General features: G+C 40.4%; 1 protein-coding gene across 7 annotated transcripts in view; it reads right to left on the bottom strand.

The window, feature by feature from the left end:
- Positions 1-417: 417 nt before the first annotated feature.
- Positions 418-21,696, bottom strand: part of RASGEF1B (RasGEF domain family member 1B) — a 155,510-nt gene continuing 134,231 nt past the window's right edge. For all 7 annotated transcript variants that reach the window (XM_080591481.1, XM_080591478.1, XM_080591477.1 and 4 more), the window contains 13 exons: positions 19,475-19,657; positions 17,594-17,716; positions 16,573-16,710; positions 12,141-12,353; positions 11,968-12,042; positions 10,854-10,949; positions 10,144-10,246; positions 9,326-9,405; positions 7,982-8,077; positions 5,031-5,126; positions 3,668-3,791; positions 2,937-3,009; positions 418-1,788 (listed from right to left, as the gene is read on the bottom strand). In XM_080591481.1, the coding sequence (XP_080447607.1) occupies positions 1,764-1,788; positions 2,937-3,009; positions 3,668-3,791; positions 5,031-5,126; positions 7,982-8,077; positions 9,326-9,405; positions 10,144-10,246; positions 10,854-10,949; positions 11,968-12,042; positions 12,141-12,353; positions 16,573-16,710; positions 17,594-17,716; positions 19,475-19,651 (1,419 nt within the window). In that variant the 5' untranslated portion in view covers positions 19,652-19,657 and the 3' untranslated portion in view covers positions 418-1,763. The remainder of the gene's footprint in view (positions 1,789-2,936; positions 3,010-3,667; positions 3,792-5,030; positions 5,127-7,981; positions 8,078-9,325; positions 9,406-10,143; positions 10,247-10,853; positions 10,950-11,967; positions 12,043-12,140; positions 12,354-16,572; positions 16,711-17,593; positions 17,717-19,474; positions 19,658-21,696) is intronic.

Raw genomic sequence — 21,696 nt, forward strand, 5'->3', positions numbered from 1 at the left:
AACTAAGTCCTGCCTGCAAGCCTGAACAATGGGGAGGGCTGTAGAGGGAAAGGTTGGAAAGCCCTCACCTGACAAAAGCTGGGATGCAATTCTGTGAACTGCCGAAGTCTCCTTTCAAAGAGCTGGTCTCTTCTTTCTCCTTCACCCTAACTCACTGAATGGGAGAAGAGGAGAGGAATCCTTCTCCAGTGTCAGGGCTTGAGGCACTCCCATAGCTGGAGCTCACGGAATATGTAACTCACTGATTTCCAGTACCTTGTACCAGCAAACAGGTAGTAGTTAAGGACAGTATGTATTCTTATTGTTCTTATTGATTAAGGCTACTTCCGCATGTTCTTACAGAACTCAGAAATTAAATACTTGTCTGAAAAAGGATGGTCAGAAATTAAACACCAGCTTACCTGAAAACTCAAGAAATACAGTGCAACAAATAGATATCTTTATTCTTATTTCTTTGCCTTTTCTTTTTTTTTTTAAGTAACAGTGGCAGGATAATTGCAAATACCTGTTTTTCCAAGTATGTGCCTCTGCTTAGTGATTTCACATCCAGGGTGATCTACAGCTACAGTTTCTTTTTTTCCTCATCAGGTTCTTCCTAGGATAAATAGAGTGGCTAAGTATTCAGAGCTACTACAAACTTATTAGGTGTGTAACACAGTGAACTACTTCACAGTCATAACTATAATCCATAAAGCAAACAAAGGGAGACTGTTTGTTCACAGATGTAGTTGAGAAGAAGCCTCATTCATTTTTTTTTCTTTTCCTTTTTGGCATCTTGCTATTTCTGTCATACTGGATTGTGTTCTCCATTGTTACCCTCTCAAAAAAGCTATTATAAAAATGATTTAAAAACATACTTTCATATTTTAACATAGCTTGTACATCAGTTTCTCAAAGACCATTCTAGAAAAGTCAGCTTGTTCAACCTAATATAAGAAGGTCAAGTATGGAAAATAAGAGTAACAAAACAGCATAGTAAAAATAAGAATGTCTGTAGCATGTAGTGGTTAGTTGTAAACAACTGAAAGAAAGAAAAAAAAGCTCTCTAGAAGTTGTAAAATAGTCCAAGCTACAGAGCTACTATATTTTTCTACCAGGTGTGTTTTCTACCACAGCCTTAATTTTTATTACTTTATATTTTTTTAAATAACTTAATAATGAGTTTGTCTGCCAGCAGCCAACTCAAAAACATAATGGAAAAGAAAAAAAATAGCCACCATTACAGTGGCGGGGAGAAACTCTCCCTCCCCAGCAGCCAATACGTTGTGTCCAGTCCTTTCCCTTGTTAGCAATCCCAGTCAGGCCAAGTTCCTGCTATATTCAGCTTATTAGGAACGAAGTTCTTCGATGCAAACCTGGATTTCACTGAACGGAATGGTAATTTTTTCCCCTCCATAATCCAGTATTAACTCTGCAGAGTCCTTGTAGCAGCTAGCTCCAGCATAAGGAGGGGGAAAAATACTTCATCCAGGTATGAAATGATTCATAGGCGGCATCTGAGCTCTTCAAAGGGTTCTGACAGCGCTGTCTTCAATCAATAGTTAAGCCAAGAGTGGGCTGTGATTTAATTTCATCTGTCTGATGTGAGAAGCTGCCTGTTTGTTCTTGAGTTAACTTGTCTCATCTTTGTTGACAAGGTATTTCAACTGACTGCAGTTTTCATCACCTTGAACGCTGCTCAGTACACAAAGAAATAAACCACGCCATGCCCCTTGATGAGCCACAAAATGTAGCAACAGCCGAAACAGCAGCCATCTCGTGTATTAGACTCTGCCCAGAAGCGTTGACCTGAAACAAAGAGGTAAATGTAAAGAAGACAACCATTATGTACATCTTCTCAGATAGCTTTGGAGTGACTCAGATAAGGATCCCGTGGAACTGAGGTCAGCATTACCACAGATCTATCCCCGAGTCTTTCTCTGTCCATCTCGCCTCTGTGTGGGATACACTGGGCCAGAGTGACCATGCACTGACTGTAATTCTCCTTTTTCCTCCCCTCCCCAAATTCACTGGGACTAGTCAAATGTAACTCTTACATCCCCTCATGATATCCCAGGAAAAAACACCATGGTTGTAGTGCACAGCTGCCTCCCAGAGTGTATCAGGAGAACTGGGGCGTTATATTCATGGGTGCCTCCAGGTGTTATCGCACCAGCTGCCAGAAACAGTGACAAGAACAACTGCCTAATGGTCAGTTCCTTGGGATAGTGGTAGTTTAAAAACTGACATGGAGGTGTGGCTTATGGGTGAAAACACAGATCTATACCTATTTAATTCTAAGTCTCCATCTAGGTACCTGATGAGTTTTCTCTGTCGCCATAAATTCACCTTTTTTTTTTTTTTTAAGTTAATTGGCAAAGCAGAAGCTAAACCAGTGCTGTAATAGTTCCTGTATCTTTCCATAATTAATAAAATGAAAGAATTGACTAGGCTATGTTCAGCCAGCAGTGAAAGGAAAGCCAGAATTTGCTGCAATTCCTTTTTCCCACACTGGACTCTAAATCATTACCTGGTTTCATGAATACATTTGACGCAGAATGATCATTGTGCAAACCTCTCTGAAAACCTAGGTGCAGAAAGGGATGGAGTGGCTCCAGAAATATCTGCTTGAAACCAGAATGCTCTATAGTACTTGTGAGGAAGTACAGATTTCTTTGAAGTTTAGAATGTGTTTTTCCTACACTGAATAACGTAAGAAATTAATATACACAATTACTTATTTTAATTCCAATCCCCTAAGGGAGAGAAGGCTTGAGAGGGCTACAGATAAAGACTGTGCTCATTTTTCTAAGAGTCCCAGAGTGAAAGGCGGATTTGTACAGATGCTGTGCCCCATCTGTTGAAACATACAGCATGCCATTTGGTTTTAACTGTTTGATGCTAGCTCCATATCCTATTCTCTTTATTTATTGATGCGAGTAACCTTTGACACAAACCTCAAAGTCTTCCATCTGTCCTTTTCAATGTGATTCTCAGGACTTTCGCTCTCATAAGAAGCCAAGTAAAGTGCTGCAATCACAAGCAAATACAATATGTTAAACCTACTGGCATTTTTAAGTGTGCTCTCCCTGGAAAATGGATGGAAGTTAATTGAAGCAGGCTTATATTATCCATCCCTCAGATGAGGACTCCAGATTCCCATTAGAAAGTACAGCATTTTGCTTATAATTACATACAGACAATACTAACAAAAAGTGTATGAGAACAAAGACTACCCTGAAGGGGAAAAACAACTATTGGAAACTGAAAAGCATGAGAGTGGAAGAAAGCATTCAGAAGGAAAAACTGAGCCCAGGGCAATGGTGCTTTACAAGAAACCAGCCAAGTCCCAGTTTTCTTTCTCAAGCAGCACCCTTTTAAGTGTCCTGAAAGTCCATATATATATATACACTTCAGATGATATTTACAGGGACCACATATCCAAATCATTTTTTTTTCATTCCATTTTAGAGAAGAAGGACAAAGTTGATTTTCCTAGGCCACATGCACATCATGTGAAAAATCTTATTTTCCCTCTCATTTGTAAGGGAGAAGCATTTTTTAACTTCCCAGACAAAGATGTTTCGGGTCAGTCTTTTTTTTACTGGGAAGAAGCAATGAGTTAACATGGACAGAGACAAGCAATAGTCAGTGACACCTGACCTGCACAAAGTCCAGAGCTCCTTACCATCATCACTGAAGACTGGGATGGTGAGCAAATACTGCAGAATCTTCCGATCCCTTTCAAATGGACACTCCACTTGTTTCCATGTCATAAATTCACTGACTTGTTTTGCTAATTCCCAAAATTTCTGCCAGAGTAGAACAAGAAACAAAACAGATGCTATATTGGAGAGTACTAATTACCTGAACATTTTTGAAAGAGAGAGAGAGCCCTCGGTTTCAAGCCCAAGGCTTGGGAACTTCCCAGCTTTTAAACTAATACTGAACATGACTGAACAACCCAGCTTCTAACTTTTGTGTTTCTGCTTCAACCTGGGATGACTTCCCACTCCTCCACCATGTTGAAATTGTTGTTAATCATGAATATAAATAGTAGATCATGATTTGCACTCAATTTCTTTTCAAGGAGCTGATAATAGTTCTATGCCTAACTTTAAAGTTTGATGATGCTTATTGTTTGCCTGTTTCACAGTGAAGCATTTAGTAATTTTCACATCAAGTCTCCAGATGATTCATACTGACATTTTGAAATCCAGATGTTCCATTTTTTAAGTTAATCGATCTGAAACACTCATTTTTCTTGCTGGAAGTTTATGCCAAAAATAAGAATTCCCCATGTAGTGTGTTGATGTCACTCATTGACAAGCTCTTTCAAGAGAAGTTTAACATGTCTCAAGAGCACTTGGCTTCTTTGTGAAAAAGGGCATTCCAGACTACAAACATTGTCTAACTTTAGAACCAGGCTAGTTGAGGCTGATTACAAGAAGTGAAATTACTGTAATTTTGTGTGAGTGACCCAAGCTTCTTTAAAACATAAAGCACAAGAAAACAAATGATTGGGTAATCCACACTGTCAGATAAGAAGTGTAAATTCAAAGGCAGAAGAACTCCTGAAAGGGACTCAGAACTTCTTCACTGCTGCTCTGTCACACATTTCTTCAGAGACAATCTCTAACTGTCATGCACAAAATTACTGCATGTGTATCTTGACAAAGGATGGACTTAACTTTTACATTTGGAATTTGAAAAGAAGACCCAAAATACTAAATTGTATGATTTTTGGTTAGGCATAATAAACATGTGAACTGAAATGTTTAGATGAATTTGAGCACTGCAAAGAAGTTCTGACTTTCCCCACTAAAAACTGTGACTGTTGAATAGGTTTCTATAAACACTACAACTTCAGCAAAACTGCATTTTCCTGACTACCTCTCAGCTCCTGTGAGAAGTAACAGATATATTCAAATTAGTCTACTTTTGCTTTCCTAGAATCCAGTGGAAGCTGAATCGTGGTCTGCCTTCAGCCTTCTGCTAAAGGGGCTGAGGCTATATAAATACCCCACTCAGTGCCACACTGCTCTACTTACTTCAAAATTGACGTGACCATTTGGAAGACGATTGGCACAGCCCTCATTGAGGAAGTAAATATCTTTGATCAAGAGGCTGAAGAAAGGTATCACGATCTAAGGAAAGAACAAGAATATTCTCAGTCTTGTACTGAATCAAAATATACTGCTCTATAGAGAACAATTAAGTGAAGTCAGGTGGTAGAAAAGGTAAACAACATACCAAATGACTAAGATCTATATAATTTCTCTTTCAATCCACAGACTTTTTGTGTTCACTACATTTTATAACACATAAAGTCCTCCCTCGGATGGTAAGCTAATCCCTGTGATTTCCTTTCCACGTTTGTGCCAAACAACTGCTTCCACTACCTTGAAGGTTTCATGAAACGTAGCTCTCTCAAGGTCACAATTTCAGCACCCATTGGCACTCCACTGCTTGTCCAGTGTGGCTACAAGTTGTGTTTAGAACAACAGTTTGCCTAGCTCACTTCATTTCTATTTCTTTTCCCTCTTGCTTTCACTTTCTTGTATTTCTTTGCAGATTCCAGAACATACAACTCAAGAGATGCCTACTTCTTGCACATACTTTATCAACAGCTACATGGAAGTCAATAGCTGGGATAAAATGCTGTGGGGAGCTGAGGAAATCCTAACCAAAAATCAAACCCAAAGGCAAGAGCTGACAGTATATTGTCATCTGCTGGGCTCCTACTATAACCTCTTAGTGCTTCCATTGCCTTAAGACTGCATTTGTCTCCACCCTCCCCTAACAGTGTGTGCCTCCAGAACTAGCATGGCCCCTAACTCTGTTCTGCTTCTTGGAGTAGGTGCACTATAGATTCTCAGGCTCAGGAAACTGTCTACATACAACAGACCAAAGCTGGCAGTGGAAGAAACAAAAGCATGCAATTTAATCACAGCAGGCCACCAAGCAACAACATGAAAGGCAAGGCATCAACCTCTTTAACACAGGGGTTGAAATGCAACCAGGTAGGCACAAAATCTCGTGGTTTCAGTAGGCACTGAGTAAACAGGCCAGCATGGAAAATATTCGTTGGAATGGCTATTCATGTAAGAATGAAGACATGAAGAAGTGAGATCAATTCACTGAAACAGAAGAATTTTCATCCAATAAAAGGTGATGCTGTTGCCTCCCTGGAAGTTGACATTAACCTCCACTTGTGCCCCAAATTCCTGCAGGGTATCTCTTCAGAGTGCAGCTATCTCTCTTGACAGGGACTTGTCTGGTAAACGAGGGGAGATCTAAGCTAGAGAACAATATGACAAAGTTTGGAGCTATAAGCCCACTTAAATAGATGACTTTTGATGTACAATTCTACGAGCTCAAGCAAGAAATTGATCCTTACCACTGACTGGTTCAAAACAGAACACTTCCTGCTGACTGAACAAATCCAAGTATTTGCCTTTGGAGAATGCTGGAATATGCTTACATTCTGCAAATGACTGCATTTCAATTTGCATCCTACAAAAATTTGCATAGCTGCACATCCTTGTTGCAACCGAGCACAAAACAAATATCACCATATCACAATTCCAAGTGAGACTTGGCTGCAATATTTCAACATGTGAAAGTTCTTTCTTTGAAGTCTTAAAATTCACTTTTCTCTCTCTCTCAAAAAAAAAAATCAACATTTAAACTTCCGATGTTTTGAATGCTGTGCAAACAGATCCTTAGGACTCAGAAAAAAGGAAAAAACAGATTTTATTTACACGTGTATAACATCAGTATAGACAAGCAGTCTGCACATGGAATTGCTTCATCCTGCCTGGTAGTTTAAATTATTTGATGAGCAGCAAGATCAGGTTTATTAAACACAGCACAAAGTGCTAATGTTGTAAGCAGTTGACGAACAACAGCTCCTAAGTGGATGGCAGCTAGGAAGCTATTTGGCTCCCTTCCACAAGAACTACAACCAAGACTCTGCATGAATGTGCGACCAAATCCACCTTATTTCTTAGAAGCTAATTATTTTTCAAAGTAAAGAAAGATGCCACCTCTGTTAATGCATAATTTGCAGTCATTCCAGAAATCTGCAAAGGGGGATTTTAACCCACTGTATCCCACTAATATCTGATTCAGCTCACCTTTGCCACTAAAACTCCAGAGTATATTTAATGCTCATCTAACAAATACTGTACATGAAGGGCACTCCCCAGGATTTAGACAGAAGTTCTGTCTAGATTTGAGTTTTGGAGTATCTTTTCCGAGTAGATTTTAAAGCTTTTCCACCCTAAACTGTAAACCATTTAAAAGAGAGAGATGCTCATTTCAGTCTCTTTGCAACCACTAGTTAAACTTCGCATGTCTAGTTTGTCCTCTAACATTTTCAGCAACATTTCTTCTCTTTATCCTTCCTGCTTCAGCAATTATCAGTCCCTCTCCTTTGCAAATTCCACATGCAAAGAACATTATTCATAAAAGAAGCACACAGACAGAAACACCAGAGGCCAACTTCCAGATTCTGAAGAACTATGATATTTCCCCAAATTAGACACCTCTGAACTAACATGCATTACCCACAGTTAGGCCAGCCGACCTCCTCTCCTTTGGGCGTAAAAACACCACTCTCCCAGTTCTTCTCTGTCTTTCATGTCAAAGTATAAATGAGCTGAGGCAATGTATATTAGTTAATATAAATAATCAAATCAATCACTACATGTTTGCAACTTTCAGCCAGTACCAAACAAGACGGGATTTCAGCAGACCGCTGTGACGAAGAGTCATTTTCTTGATCCAAATGGTTTCCTGAAATATTGCATTTATCTAGGTGCTAGCTTACAGGTAGTATTTAGACATTCTGAATAGACAGGGATTCAGTTTTGAGATTTTATTTTTTTAAAAAAACACTGAGATGAACTGATGAAAATCAGACTCCCCAGACAAAAGCTTACCATGTGACTTAAGCTTATTTCTTTTCTGCCCATTGCCAAGTCATTTGCAAACATACCTTCTCTCTGTTGCTATGAGCTGTCAGGGACCTCTGAGCAGCTCCACGCAGAGCAGTCCGGTAATTATAAAAATTGCTGGAAGGGTCCATCTGATGCTACAAAGCATGAAGAAATGTAAATAATGAGCTTCAGAGAGCCAGCGTCATCACCACACGCAACACTTTTTCACTTGAGCAACTATTTTAAAAAGCAAGAGGTCTGTGTAAGAGCGCCACAAACACAGCCTTTTAAAGGACTGTGGCATCTCTTTATCTGATCTTTCAATCAGAACAGAAATGTAATTTTAAAAATGTTCGCTCATCACAACAAAAGTCAGGGCAGGAAAGTGAAGGCAGGCACTATGGACCTTTTCTTTCCCTCTTCACCAATAATGTAGCTTCAGCTTTAACTCAAAAGCCAAAATCATGAACTAAGACAATAGTGGGTCTTGACACTAATATTCTACTCTTCCTATGTATGCAGATCTCTCAGAGCTGACTTGGCTGCAGTGGCAGAGTAAGATCAGGCAGCTAAAGCTGCTAGTGGTCAGGATGACTGCATCGCTCATGAAACACGCCCTTAACCAGCAAAGCCCGGCCTGCATAATAGGTTTGAATTAAATAGGACTGTGATATTAAGAGCTGATTAAGAGCTTTGCAGCCACCCCTTGACACAAGGAAGGCTATCTCCCACCCAAGGGTGGGGGAAGCAAGTGTGAGGTGGCTACAACTGTCCGGTTTTAATCTGTTGTCATAGCCCGAGTCAAATCTCTGGATGATATTAATAAACATTCCGTGTTCGCGTCATGACCAGAACATCACATTGTCTCTGTATTACTTATAGTCTGAGTTAACCGACTGCCATGTAGACCAAGCTAATTAACTTGTTGGTAAATAATCTGTTGGGTAGATCACAAATTCTTGTATTACTGCACCTACATGATCTTTGCCAAAGGCATCTGCTACCTGAAAATAATTGGCAATCAATCAATTCAAGATGAATTTCTCTGAATGGACGAGGCAGCTGCCTTACAGCTAAACTGCATTTTCAAAGGCAGAACTGCATTAGGCGAATCCACACCAACCTCTTCTAATACATCTGCCTCTCAAGATGTTACCTACTTTTTTTTCCTTTTTTTTTTTTTTTTAGAAGTAACAAGGCAGTTACTTCAATGTCCTTCTTCCAGGTTGAAAGAACACAAGATAACTGAAACATTCTTATTACACCTTCTGGAATGTCCACTAAGAGCATATATATATATATACTAAATTAAACATGTCAGAAAGCAGCCATACTTGCATTTCAGAGCTGCTTAAAGTAGCATGCTACTAACAGCCATGTGTCCAAGTACTGGTCAAACTTACCTCAAGAATATCAAACTTGGCTGTCTTCACTTTTGCCCATGTTTTCTTTAATCGAGAGACAGGACTCATGTTCATGCCAGCTGGATGTAAGAGAAAGAAATTGTTTGAACATTCTGAAATCTTTGAGGTGGCTAAGGCTGGTAAGTATTTCTAGAGCAAAGGAGCTATTAACAATAACAAATATTTTCAGCAGAGATACTCTAAAGTCAGACTTACTGTTTTCTTGAAATTCCAGTGGTAAAAAAACATTGGAAACAAAAATCAACATCTTTTACAGAAAAATCTCTCAAAAAATACCATGCTATAAGTTCATGTGGTCTCGATAAACGTGAATATGGAGTAAAAAAGTCAAATGAGTTGTCTTAACACCATCTTTTACAAATTTTATGGAAATCTACGGTCTCTGGGAAATTTTACCATTTCCATAAATATTCCCGATATTTTCCTATCTGATATAAAAGTGTGGAATTTTTAAACTGCTAGGATATTTATGGTGCTGTAGAAATAATAAAAGACATCAATCCTCCATATTACAGGAGGAGTGTCTATTCCAACTTAGCATTAAAACTTGTTTCAAAAAGCAGAGATTTAGATCTCTGAAGAGTTACAGCAAAAACTTAGCTTTTTCTGTGATGTACACTAAAGAGTAATTAATTTCTTACATGTGTAATACTACAAAAACATCTAGCAATTCTCTGCCATTTTGCCTCCCAACTGCACATCGCTGAGCATGTTAAGCAGTAGAGTTCCCTATGAAGCACCACAATTCATTTATCCAGATTCAAACAGGGACAAAACATCTCATGATGCATACTTACAAATAATAGCCATTAAGGAGTTAAAGTTGCCAATATTAAAACATTCCCGTGCCACATCAATGAAATATTCTATCACTCTTGCTCTGTGCTTCTTCTTCACAGGCTGCAAGAGATGACATTGAAGCGTTACTTTCAGCTGGAAACAGAGAGCTCTAACCCATCCCCAAAAGAAGAAACACCTACAAAGGTCTTTTCCATGTGTACCATGACTTTACACTGGTTTTTTACACTGTTTTTACACTGCTTTTTTTACACTTTACCTATAGATTAAACCACATTATTGTCTTCAAAACGTCAGAATGGAAAAGACAAGCCAGACAGCAGACAGAGAGCAAGGACAACAGATAAGGATGCTCTGCAAAGAAGAAGGGTACGATGAACAGCTGAGCAGAGAAGGGGGTCAGCACACAGGAGAGAATAGATGGCTCCATTCATGAGGGATAACAGGAGAGAAGGGCCAGACCCATTCCTGTGCCAAGAAGGACTAATGCAGTATAACATCACCACTTTGTCATATGAACAATGTGGACGCACAAGTATGATGCTGAAAACATGCAACCTATTTCCTCTTCAGACACACGTGAATATGCATGGAACTGAGAGAATGGAAAGTCCAAGGGCATACTGAAGGGACACCAAACCTAAAAAGGCTCCACGGTTTTGACAACTAGACTAAGCAAAACCTTTTAGCAGATAAAGTCCTTGCTTACCATACAGATTTCTGTTGCAACCAAGTAACTGAGCCTGTTGAACCATTCTACATAGGCTTCCAGATTACGGGTCTTCTTTCGATCTCCGTAGCAGCTCTGCAGAAGAAAAAGAGCAATTTTTACCGTAATCTTCACCTTTTCCCTAAGAGAGACCTTTTGGCTTTCTGCCTTGCCATCCCGAGACCCTGTCAAGTAACCAGGATCAACTCAATTACCCTCACACAAAAACCTTAGAAGTAAAGCAGCAGTGATAGTATCTGGGTATGCATCACTTCTTCCTGAGCTGTTGGCTCAGTAAAGCACTCAAGCAGCCATGCAGAATCCATCACCTGCTCTTAATCCCACCAGCATGCTTTGAGGAATTAGGATAGATTTGTGCAAGCAATCAAAGATAAATATCTGCTTAATATTAAATTAAATTAAAATAACTTTGAGAGACTGTCTCACAAAAATACAAATTATAAGCTTGGGTCATCCTATTCTGTTCGTCAGTTTTAGGTTGGATAGTAACTCTAGTGTTAACTGCCTGACTTATGCTCTTTAAATTAACTGTGCTAAAGTCATCTTGAATCCAGCACCTAAAGAGGTAACTCCAGCACACTTAGCTAAAAATACAGCATTTTTAACCTCCATTTTATGTGGATATAGAGCTCACTGCCTGCTTTTCATGATGTGTGCTCTACCTACAGACTGCCCCAGTTGTCAGTTTGCTGCAAAGAGTTCAAGAGTTTAGTAAAAGGAAGAACAGATGTTAAAAATGAGTAATGCAAAAGCCAAAGTTAATCTCAGCTTTTTCCAGCTGGAGACTAACTACGTAGGTGGATGGAAGAAAACATTCAGAGGATTAAGTTTCCAATTAGTTTAAATCAGAAAAAATAGCAAATGTGTTAAACTGATTTCAGTTTGTTTTCTGAGTTCTGGAGCTCCTGGACATGTCCTCCAGAAAGAAAAAGCATTGATAAAACAAAATTGTTAAGAAGAGTACAGACGCATTTTCACTTTACAGTTTGCTTCTGCTGGTTCTCATTTGTTTGCTGGAACTTCTAGTTCACAGGCACCTGAACTCTAGGATGTTAAATGTCACACTTCAGAGCTGCTCAAGATCTCTAATTACCTTGTCATTATCCAAAGGGTCCTTTTGCACAAATGCCTGGACAAATTCTTCTGGTCCAATATAATTAAGTCTCTCCTAAAAAAAGCACACAAGCAATCAAGTCAGATCCTAGGTTAACATGCATATCAAAAGGAGGAGAAGGATGAAATCATAATGGAGAAATAAAAACTCACAAGCTCTATGTGTGTAAGCTGCTGAGCTAATGCGTAGGGATCATTGCAGACTGTGATTATGTCCCTCTGGATGGACTGGGGCTTGGTCTTTAAGACCGTGAGGCGATCTGTGGACGTTGCATTAATTTTTGCAAGTACTTCCTCATACTGGCTAACAGTTGCGAGCTTTCGAAGCAAGTTCTGGAGGAGCTGCTGTACGTTCTTCCGATACATCTGTCACGACATGAAACAATTGGGAGACATTCTCAAGATGTGCAAGGATACTATATACAGTCTGCATGACACCAAAATGGAATGACGCTGATGCCTGACAATCCTGTTGTAAACATAGGACACATTCTAGTATGTGAGTATCTGATACTGACATTTCATCAGAACAAAAGGAATCCAGATGAGCATTTAAACACTGATTGTCTCAGGGCTTTAACAGTGACTTAACTAGCCAAGTTACGACAGGAACAATATGCAGAATGTTCTGCATTGAATGAAGTACCAGTCGTGATAAAATACAAGAAATGAAAATTCTCCACCTTCTGCTGCTTAGGACTGCAAATAAATCCCAACAACATATGGTCATTTAGTGACGATAATAGGGCCTACTTCACTCTGGGGCGAAACAAGACCAGTTCCACCTAAGTGAGAGTTAAAAGGTGCAGTATATCTGAGAGAACCGAGAAGAGTATAAAGCCATCTTTCCTTCTTTCATTCTGCAGGCCTCTCCGTGTTGCCCTGTTTAATTTACCAGAAGAACAAATTTGCATAAGAGCAGGACTTGACTTATGTAGACAGAACTCTGTAACAGCCCCCCAGGTGGTCACTTTTCCAAATTCCAGATACCAGCCTACAGATATTAATGGTAAACAAAAGTAGTTGAAAAAATGAGCATCCAAAATACCTATCGGCAGCCCACCATAGTGTGATCAGTCAAAGGCCTGAATGTTTCCTGCATTCTAATGAATTTGTGTTTCTCTGCAAATCTGTCATTTATATGGATTTCCAAATTCAACCAAATATAGCAGCATTTTTTTGGGTCAAATTCATTCTTGAGGTCCATGGTATTCAACCAAGGCTAAAGTTGGCTTGTTACTTGGTAAATAATCGCCTTCTGGTTTCTATATATTTTGGTTTTCTAGACAAATACACACTGCAATGTTTTTCACTGAGGGGTGGTGTGGGAAGAGAACAGGGGGATCCTAAACTTTTCAAAAAAAGGATCAACACACTCCTCTTGAAGACACAAATATTATTTCAAGTGGTGCACTTCAATAAATAGGTGCTAGGTGACATACACAAATATGCCTCACTGACCTATTTCCCTTCCAAATTCTTTGAAATTTGATTTAAAAGAACTTTATGAAGCATTTTCTTACCCAGCTGGTAAACAACCGAGATTGAAAAAGCATCTGAAATACTTTGGATGTATTCTGGCTTATTGTGGAAATTGTCTAACAATTAGTGGGTCAATCTTAAAAGCAAAACTAATAAACCTTGTCTGAACTTGTTCTTTCTGTCAACCCACCCAGGGAAAAGAAATGGTGAAGATGTGAAGCCAAGCTACCTGAACTCTTGGTTTAGCATGACCATACAGAACAAAATATCTTGAACTCTTAGGCTGCAGCACCCTGCTCCCTAAACTCTTATTTCAACTCCAAAAAATTACACACTCCTCTTTCCTGGTAGATGATAGGTAAACAAGTTTACATGTCAGTTTCTTAGAACACCTTATGATTAACTTGTCTGTTACCTCCTATATTGATGCAGCAGCGTGAGCTGTAAGATCAAGATTATCATCGATACATCTTCCTAAATTGTATTCTGTCTTTTTCTTTAGGACTTTTTTTTTTTTATAAAAAAAAACCACATCCCTCTATATTTGTACCACACCTAGCAAGTCTTGTAGCCACAAATAAAGGGAAGAATGCTGATATTTATTTATATTTGAAAACCTCTGAGGTTTGGACAGCACAGAAGAAAGCAATGGGACACTTCACCCGAAGGTCAGCTCTTGGTGCCTGTCCTGTACAGATTGTGACTGGAAGTCATTACTGTCTGCTAGATGTGGAATATCATATGCTAAATGAGTTTCCACAGTCACTCCCCCTAAATGATATCATAGTGGAATAAAAGAGAGGTTGGTACAATGTTGGGCTGCGTATGAGAAGACATCAGGATACAGGACACGGCTTTGGTGTGACTCTGCATACATGCATCAAATGTTTTTACAGGAAAAGACACCAATAAGTGTTTACATGGAACTAATCAGGTGACCGGAGGCAATGGCTGATAATGAAGAGATTCAGAAGACTTACCTTGAAACAGAGGTCAGTTAAGCAATAAAAGAGACCAGAACAACATCTGGAAATATTTCATGAGCATGACCTCTAAGGACACGGAGAAGGAAAAAGTAGCAGGAATAGAATGAAATTGAGAGGAAAATAAATAAATAAAAGAAAGATCAAGGTTCAATATCCCAAAGACTTTTTTGATGAAGAAATATTTTCATGTGGTGAATGGTCTTAGCTGGACCCTTACTGAGAGCTCTTAACACCAGTGGAGCACAGTAATTCGGAAAGTGGAATAAGAAGCTACAAGTAAAAGAGATGTAGTGAACAGGAACAGACAACACCGATTCCTTTGTATCCTTCAAAGTAATGACTTACACAAACTAATCCAAGCAATCTGCAGAAAAGCAGACTCAAGGAATTTGCCATTTGCTGTTCCACACAGCTCACAATAATGCACGCCAATTTACTGCAGCGCTTGCTTTCCTTTTGTCTTTCTAAAGGAAACCTTGAAGTCTCTTGGAGGTCTAGCATGGAAGCTAGGAAAGATCTGAAACTCCCTGCCAGAGCAAGATTGCTCCCCACGGATCATTTTCTAGGAGCCTGTCCAACTTCTGCCCTTCTCCTCAATAGATGATTTCACTGTTTAAATGTTGTGTACTGCCAAGAACTTCACTGTAGAAAATCTTTCCCTGTTGCTGTTTCCACCCTGCTTTTGCTCCCATCAACTCAACTTTCTGCAGGCTAAACAACTCGCCGTCTTTTTATGCCAATGGGTGTTTTTCAAGTGGATGAGAGTCTGCCATCTTACTACTTTTCCTTGAACTGAATGTCAGTTCCCTATCTTCCTTTCGAAAGAGTATCAAGGAACAAAGCAATATTGTGGTAGCACTGTAATGGGAAATTTGTCTCCCAGCACCCACACTGTGAAAGCAAACTTATTGCCTGTTCGCAATCCAAAGCCCCCTATAGATATCCTGTAGCAACTCAAAGTTGGCTCATCAAGTTTGATTTTTTTAATTCATATTCCATACCATATCTCACTCCTTTCACCCTTCTTCTGTTGTTTCTCCTCCCTTTCACAACACAGAAATTTATTTCAGCTCCTAAATTCATTTTAGGTTTGTTCTTTTTCACCTTTATTTATAGGCTCCCAAGGTCTTTTCAGGCCTTTGGCAGCATTCACACCACCTCCCAGTAAAGCTTACCTACCAAAGCTCGTTAACAGGCTGTTTTTTGCCTTGTCCATATCATTATTCAAAGGCTTATGTAAGTAACACCAAGCCGAGGAAGACTAGAAGCATGATGCCATTTAGCAATTGCTCTTTGTGTTTATAGTTCTTCCAAATGCCACTCCAATGTCTTTTGCAATCTTAGTATTATGCCAGCTACGCATGACCTGCTTATCGAAAACTTGTTAACTGCCTTCCCACTAAGTGGGAATAAGCCTTGGATTTTGGTTGAGTTTACTTCAGTACTTACAAGACAAGCATCAATTAAGCAACAAAATATTTCGTAAGACCTCCCTGAAACTTTACTTGCACCTGAGAACTGGCACTTAAAACAAAGACCATTCTTCCTGATTTCCTCATGTGCTGCTTTCAGAGGAAGGAATACAACAGACTTGCTTTGAGTCCATGTCCAATACTTAAAGCACAAGACGATCCTTTCTGATGATTTTCTTTTCAAAACTTTTTCCCAAACCTACTATAACTCTTCCACTGACATAAACATCAGAAGCCCAATTCTAACAAATCTTATTCACACAAATCGAACAAATTACCAGGGGATTTCTCAGATATGCAAGGCTTCCCAGTGTCTTACCCACCTTCTTCCAAGCAAAATCATTAAGAACAAAAAACAAGCCATGTTGTGCTTGTCTGCACAATGTGCAATTATTTCATGATTTCAGAGATGGGGTGAACTCTGCCTGTGCTTTGGAGAGGATCTTTTCATGCTTCAAGGTTTCTTCCTAGGCCTAGGTACCGGGCAGAACTTTTTGTCTTCAAGAACTGTCCTTCAAGAACTGCCCTAATAAGTTAGTTTGATTGCCCAGAACCCTATCATGTTATTAACAACAACAACAATGCAGTATCAAAGTATTAAAGAACTGCCTTTTTATCCAGTAACTTTGTGCACAGACAACTTACCTCATCACCACTGGCTATTCTCTGTGCCAGCTCCTTTAAGTTTCTCATCATTCTTTCATCTCGGAAATCATAAGGAAATGTCTCTGTCCATTCAGTCAACAGCTGCAGGATTTTGGGTGCAATTTTTCGTATCCGGTTCTATTGAAAATGGAAAGGAGGAGCATTACATGGAAGAGCAATACAGCACACAGCTAACCCAAAGGAAATATAATCCCTTTCTGTAGGATACCATGGAGTATAGGGGTATGAAGCTCACTTAATTTTTTAAGCTTAACTTAAATCTGCACTGGATTACAGGCCAGAGCCAATTGGCTTAACTGGGCTGGAAATTAGGTCCCAGGTAAATGGAAAACCTTAGGAAAAAAGAAAAAAAGAAAACCAAAACATATCTATATACCTATATATGTAGATGTTTTGCCTTCATTATCAGGAGTGTCACAGTACAAGACTGTTTCTCTAATTAGTATTTCTGTAATTTACGGCCAACTATCCAAGGGTTAAGCTTCAGTTACCACTTACACATGCATAATACCTTAGAGTGAGAAAATGGTGTAATGATTCACATTTGTTAATTTAATTTGTGTTATATTCTACTGGGGAGGAGGTACCATGCAAAGATACACATCCTGCTTCCTTTCACTCTAGACACTATACAAACACTGACAAAATGCATTCCCATGTAAGTGGACAGCAAGCTAAGCCACTCCACCAAGACTGAAGCAAGACAGTAGCTTAAGCATGTGAGACACGTCAGTGCAATTCCCATTCACGTGCTTAATTCATCGTTATGTCTTTCCAACTTTTTGGCTCTATACGTTAAGGCATTTAGAATGCTGAAACAAAAGCCATCACTGCAGGATATGTCATTAATAGCCATCGCTTTTATTTCTGTCCCTCGCAGTGGTAAATTGAACAGTGCAGCAGCAGCCACAGTCCTCAGGCAGGACGGGCCGAGCAGCGTGAAGATTTCCCAATAATGTCAATGACTAAAAGGTCAGATTCTCAGAGTGAGGGATATTACCTTGTCCAGGCCAGGCTCACTTAGTCTCTGCTGCTCAATGCACAGATGGCAAACTTTGGCCATGAGCTCGTAGGGATGCATGAAGAGGCGTGAACTGAGAAGGAAGGTGAATATGTACGTCCTCTGCAAACAAGAGGAAGACAGAGAAAGGGATAAATCACCACCATTTTGTATTTTCTCAATATTTCTTCTAGACAAATCAGTTCCTAATACTTTAGTATCTGCAAAATAAAACTGTGCATGTGGCTGTGCCAAGTGCTATTACTACAGCAGTAAGCATTTAATTGAACACTTGTCATTGCTCCAGACTCAGCATTGTACCATCACGCTTGAGCCAAATTAGGCAAGATTAAACCAAAACAAGACAGGGCTGGGCTGGTTTAGCTCTTGTTTTGTACGCAGTGTTCTTACAAGCCTAGTACGTGAAATTACTCAGAATAAAATTTCAGCTCATCTCCCGTGCTCTGCAGTACACCTCTGTGAGAACCAGTACCTGACGGTACAACTCTTCCCAGCCCAACAGGGTAAAAAAATCATGCTGCAAGTCCAAGCTACGTAGAGTACCAACGCAGATCTTGCTTGCTTCCATATTTCTCTGGTTAAAGCAAACAGTCCTCAGACAGTGAACAAAAAAATAAGTCAGTTAACCAGACTGCCCAACTTTCCCAACTTCACCACACAGACCATCTCTACCGTGCTGTATTTGCTTGCTTGACTTCAGTATACCATGCACCATCACCTCATACTCCCTTTAAGAAGGAAGACCCAAATACTGTTCAACTCTCACAGTACTGCTTGCTTCCTGGGTGAAAGCGGAGGGAATTACACAGAGTTTAGTTCTACAGAATAAAGAAATAGAAACTCATTCAGGGACTACAAGAAAGGGCTCTTTACCTTGATTTTCCATATATAACGATTTGACCTCACTGTGAGATCAATATTGATCACATGCACTCCAATCCCCACACATTACTAAGGGATTTATGGCACCCATCAGAAAATGTACAACATCTCAATTCTTGGGGCTTGAAATAAATCATGTTTGACGAATCAGTATCTAAGTAGCTACATGTTTAAATTTTACATTAAGCATTAACGGATAACCAATAACTTAAGCACAGTCCTGTGGCGCTGCTAACCCTGATATAAGTTTCAAAAGCTCCTATCTTGGAATTGTAAATGCACCTATGACATCAACAAAAGCTGAATACAAGCAGATTTATGTCCTCAGCCAGAGTCTTTCAACAAAAAGTGATGTAGTTTGTCCCTTGGCCACTCCCCTTCCCAGATCTTTTGGTATCATTCTTCTTTTCTAAATGATATATAAAATATCTCAATGCACCAATGCATCTGGACAGGACAAAAATTCTCAAACGAGAAATGCCCTATTCTCATGTCCAATTGCTGCTGATTCCGAACAATGTGGTACTAGTTTGACATTTCAGTTGCTAATTGCAAAATATGTGTGGGCCTGAGACGAGCTATGGGACACATGCATTAAGAACTGTTTATTCTTAAACTAAACACATTAATCAAGTCATGCTGGTTGTCCTTTCTCCTCAGCTTGCTGTCAAAAGATTCGACAGATTTTTAATGGTCAATGGTACATACAATCCATTGAACAGTAAGCCACACTAGGTTATTTTCTTTATAAATGAGTCACCAGGGTTGCGCTCCATAACAGCAGTAATAAAGGATTAGATTTCCAATACCAGGTGAGTTCCTGCATGCTGAACTCACTCGAAGCATGTTTACCAGCCAGCTGAACCCATTCCTTAGCAATTTCATGTGACGCATTCTACTTTTGCTGTGCGCCTGAAAGCTTCCCTCCCTGAGATACATCAGGCCTAGCCACATAGCTCGCTGGGTGCACATACTTACATCAGGATAGTAATCTACGTTGGGTACTAAGTGCTGGATCAGAGCTTCCAGAGACCCCGACAAGAGGTTGTTGTCATGGTAATAGAGGCCTCCACAGCTGTCCTCTTTGGACTGATAGAGATTCCTGTTGTAGCCGCTGCTGTCAAACATCGCTGCAAAGGGAGGTGTCTGCGGCATCCTTTCCTGAGGAGACACATGCACAGAGGAGTTACGACTTTATTATGAGAAGGTGTGACACAAAAGACATTCTACACTGGAGATGGCTTTGCAGTAGGAAAAACAAACAAACAAGCAAACCAATATCACACCCTGGGTCACTCGCATGGAGCAATAAGGATTCCATTGTCTTGCAGCCTGTGCAAAGGTCCAATGAGGGCTCTCATCACTGCCTATCACAATTGCCAGGCTCTTCTTTTGTATCTTGGCATTTCTTTGTTAAATTACAGATAAGAGGACAAGGTTAAGAGTGAGAAGGAACATTCAAGACTCTTGTCAGAGGTTTTGGGAAAGCAAACTTCCTCCTAACACTTCTGGGCACATGGCATAACGTCCCTCGACAGCTTTGGGCAACCTCCTGACAGCAGAGCTATGAGAGCAGCACGCTGATGTGGCAGCACGTTCAGGCTGTTGGGGACAGGCAGAGCCCAACAAGTACAGAGGGACAGCATGAAGGGAAACCCTGAAAAAAGGTGGTGCATGAGGACAGTCTCCTTATGTGACACAACTGCCACATTTTCCTAGCTTCACCCTGATAAATCAGTGCTTGGTTTTCCCTTTAACACTGTGACAGGTGTGATCCAGGCTAAGACCAGATGCTTTGGAGCATCTACCTCCACCTCCACTCCACAGAAATTTGGAAGGATATGCCCACATACAGCTTATAAGTGCTGTCCAAGTTTACCTATGTTTTCAAAGATGCAAGCAGTGTCAGAGCTCTGTTAACCTTCCTCAAAATTTAATAAGAAGGTGAGAAATCCAGCCGTCTGTTTTCCAGCTTCAGTCTCCTAAGGAAAAATGAAGGAATTCCTCACCAGTCTGCATCTCAGTGTCTGCAGAATAAAAATGCCTTACTGAGGAAAATGATGAGCCCGTGCTGTGGGCTGTTCAGCCATCCACGGTGGTGGGTGGGCAGCGAGGGGGATGCGACCACCCATGAGCTCTTTTGGTGACGCAGCATGCGAAAGGGCAGAAAGATAAAATCACTGTTATTACTTGCCGGCTGGTTTTACCCTCCTTTCCTCCCCTCCCCTGCATTCTGGTAGCAGCCGTTCTTGTCGGTGTAAGGAACCTGGGTTTTTATGGCCTTGACTGCAAGCCAAGTTTATGCCCACTTCTAACCACAAATATGGACAGTTTTCAACTCTACTACAGCAGCTACTGTGTGCTGAGTGCTAATGGGCCGCTCGTATTTGGGGAGCAGACGCAGCAAACGGAAAACGCTACCGTGCACTGCTTCCACTCCTCTCCACAATTACGAGGCATGGGAGGCTAAATTGTGAAGGTAATTTCTACAGGCTGCCGAGCTTGTGTGCTGACAGAGCATGTGCCCGAAAAGAGCTGTAATGCCTCTGAGCCATCATTGTAAGTGCAGATGCTGTTGCTTTTCTCTCCATTGTATCAAATCCTATTTGTGGAAAAGGTTCTTTAGAGCCACAGACCTCGGCAAACACCAGTCTGCAAAGGCACCCGGTTTTGAGAACAACTAGCAATGTGACAGCCCGGAGATAAGTAGCACGCTGCCATCTGTGTGCTCCACAGCTCACAACAAAGCACTTTTCAGAGGGAGCTCGGTAGAGATGAGAAGCTATTAAGTTATTAGCTAGATTCCTGGGGACCTAAAGCACCACGCACAGAGCCAAAGCCTCCCTGCTTCTGGCAGCACGTCTGGACAATGGAGGCATTCAAACCAGCACAAGACTGAGGGATTCAGTAAGTAAACAATAAGGGAAAGCCAAACTCCAGTGCTACGATAGAGAGGGACAGGGAACAGAGCCTCCTGGCCTACATGACCTGCGCTAATCCTGCTTCGCAAGAAGCCAACTGATATTTGCATCAAAAAGGAACAAAGTGAGGAGTCTCCATGTCTGAAAAGTCACATTAGTCACTCTGTGCAGCTGTTCACCCAGGGATACAATTCTGGCCAGCCTGACGAACTGGGGAGAGGAGAAGAATAAAGTAAGTACATGCGCTGCAGCGCAAGGTGCAGGCCTGACCTGAACGAG

This window comes from Anser brachyrhynchus (assembly GCF_964034855.1).
Source record: "Anser brachyrhynchus genome assembly, chromosome: 4".
NCBI classification, from domain to species: domain Eukaryota; kingdom Metazoa; phylum Chordata; class Aves; order Anseriformes; family Anatidae; genus Anser; species Anser brachyrhynchus.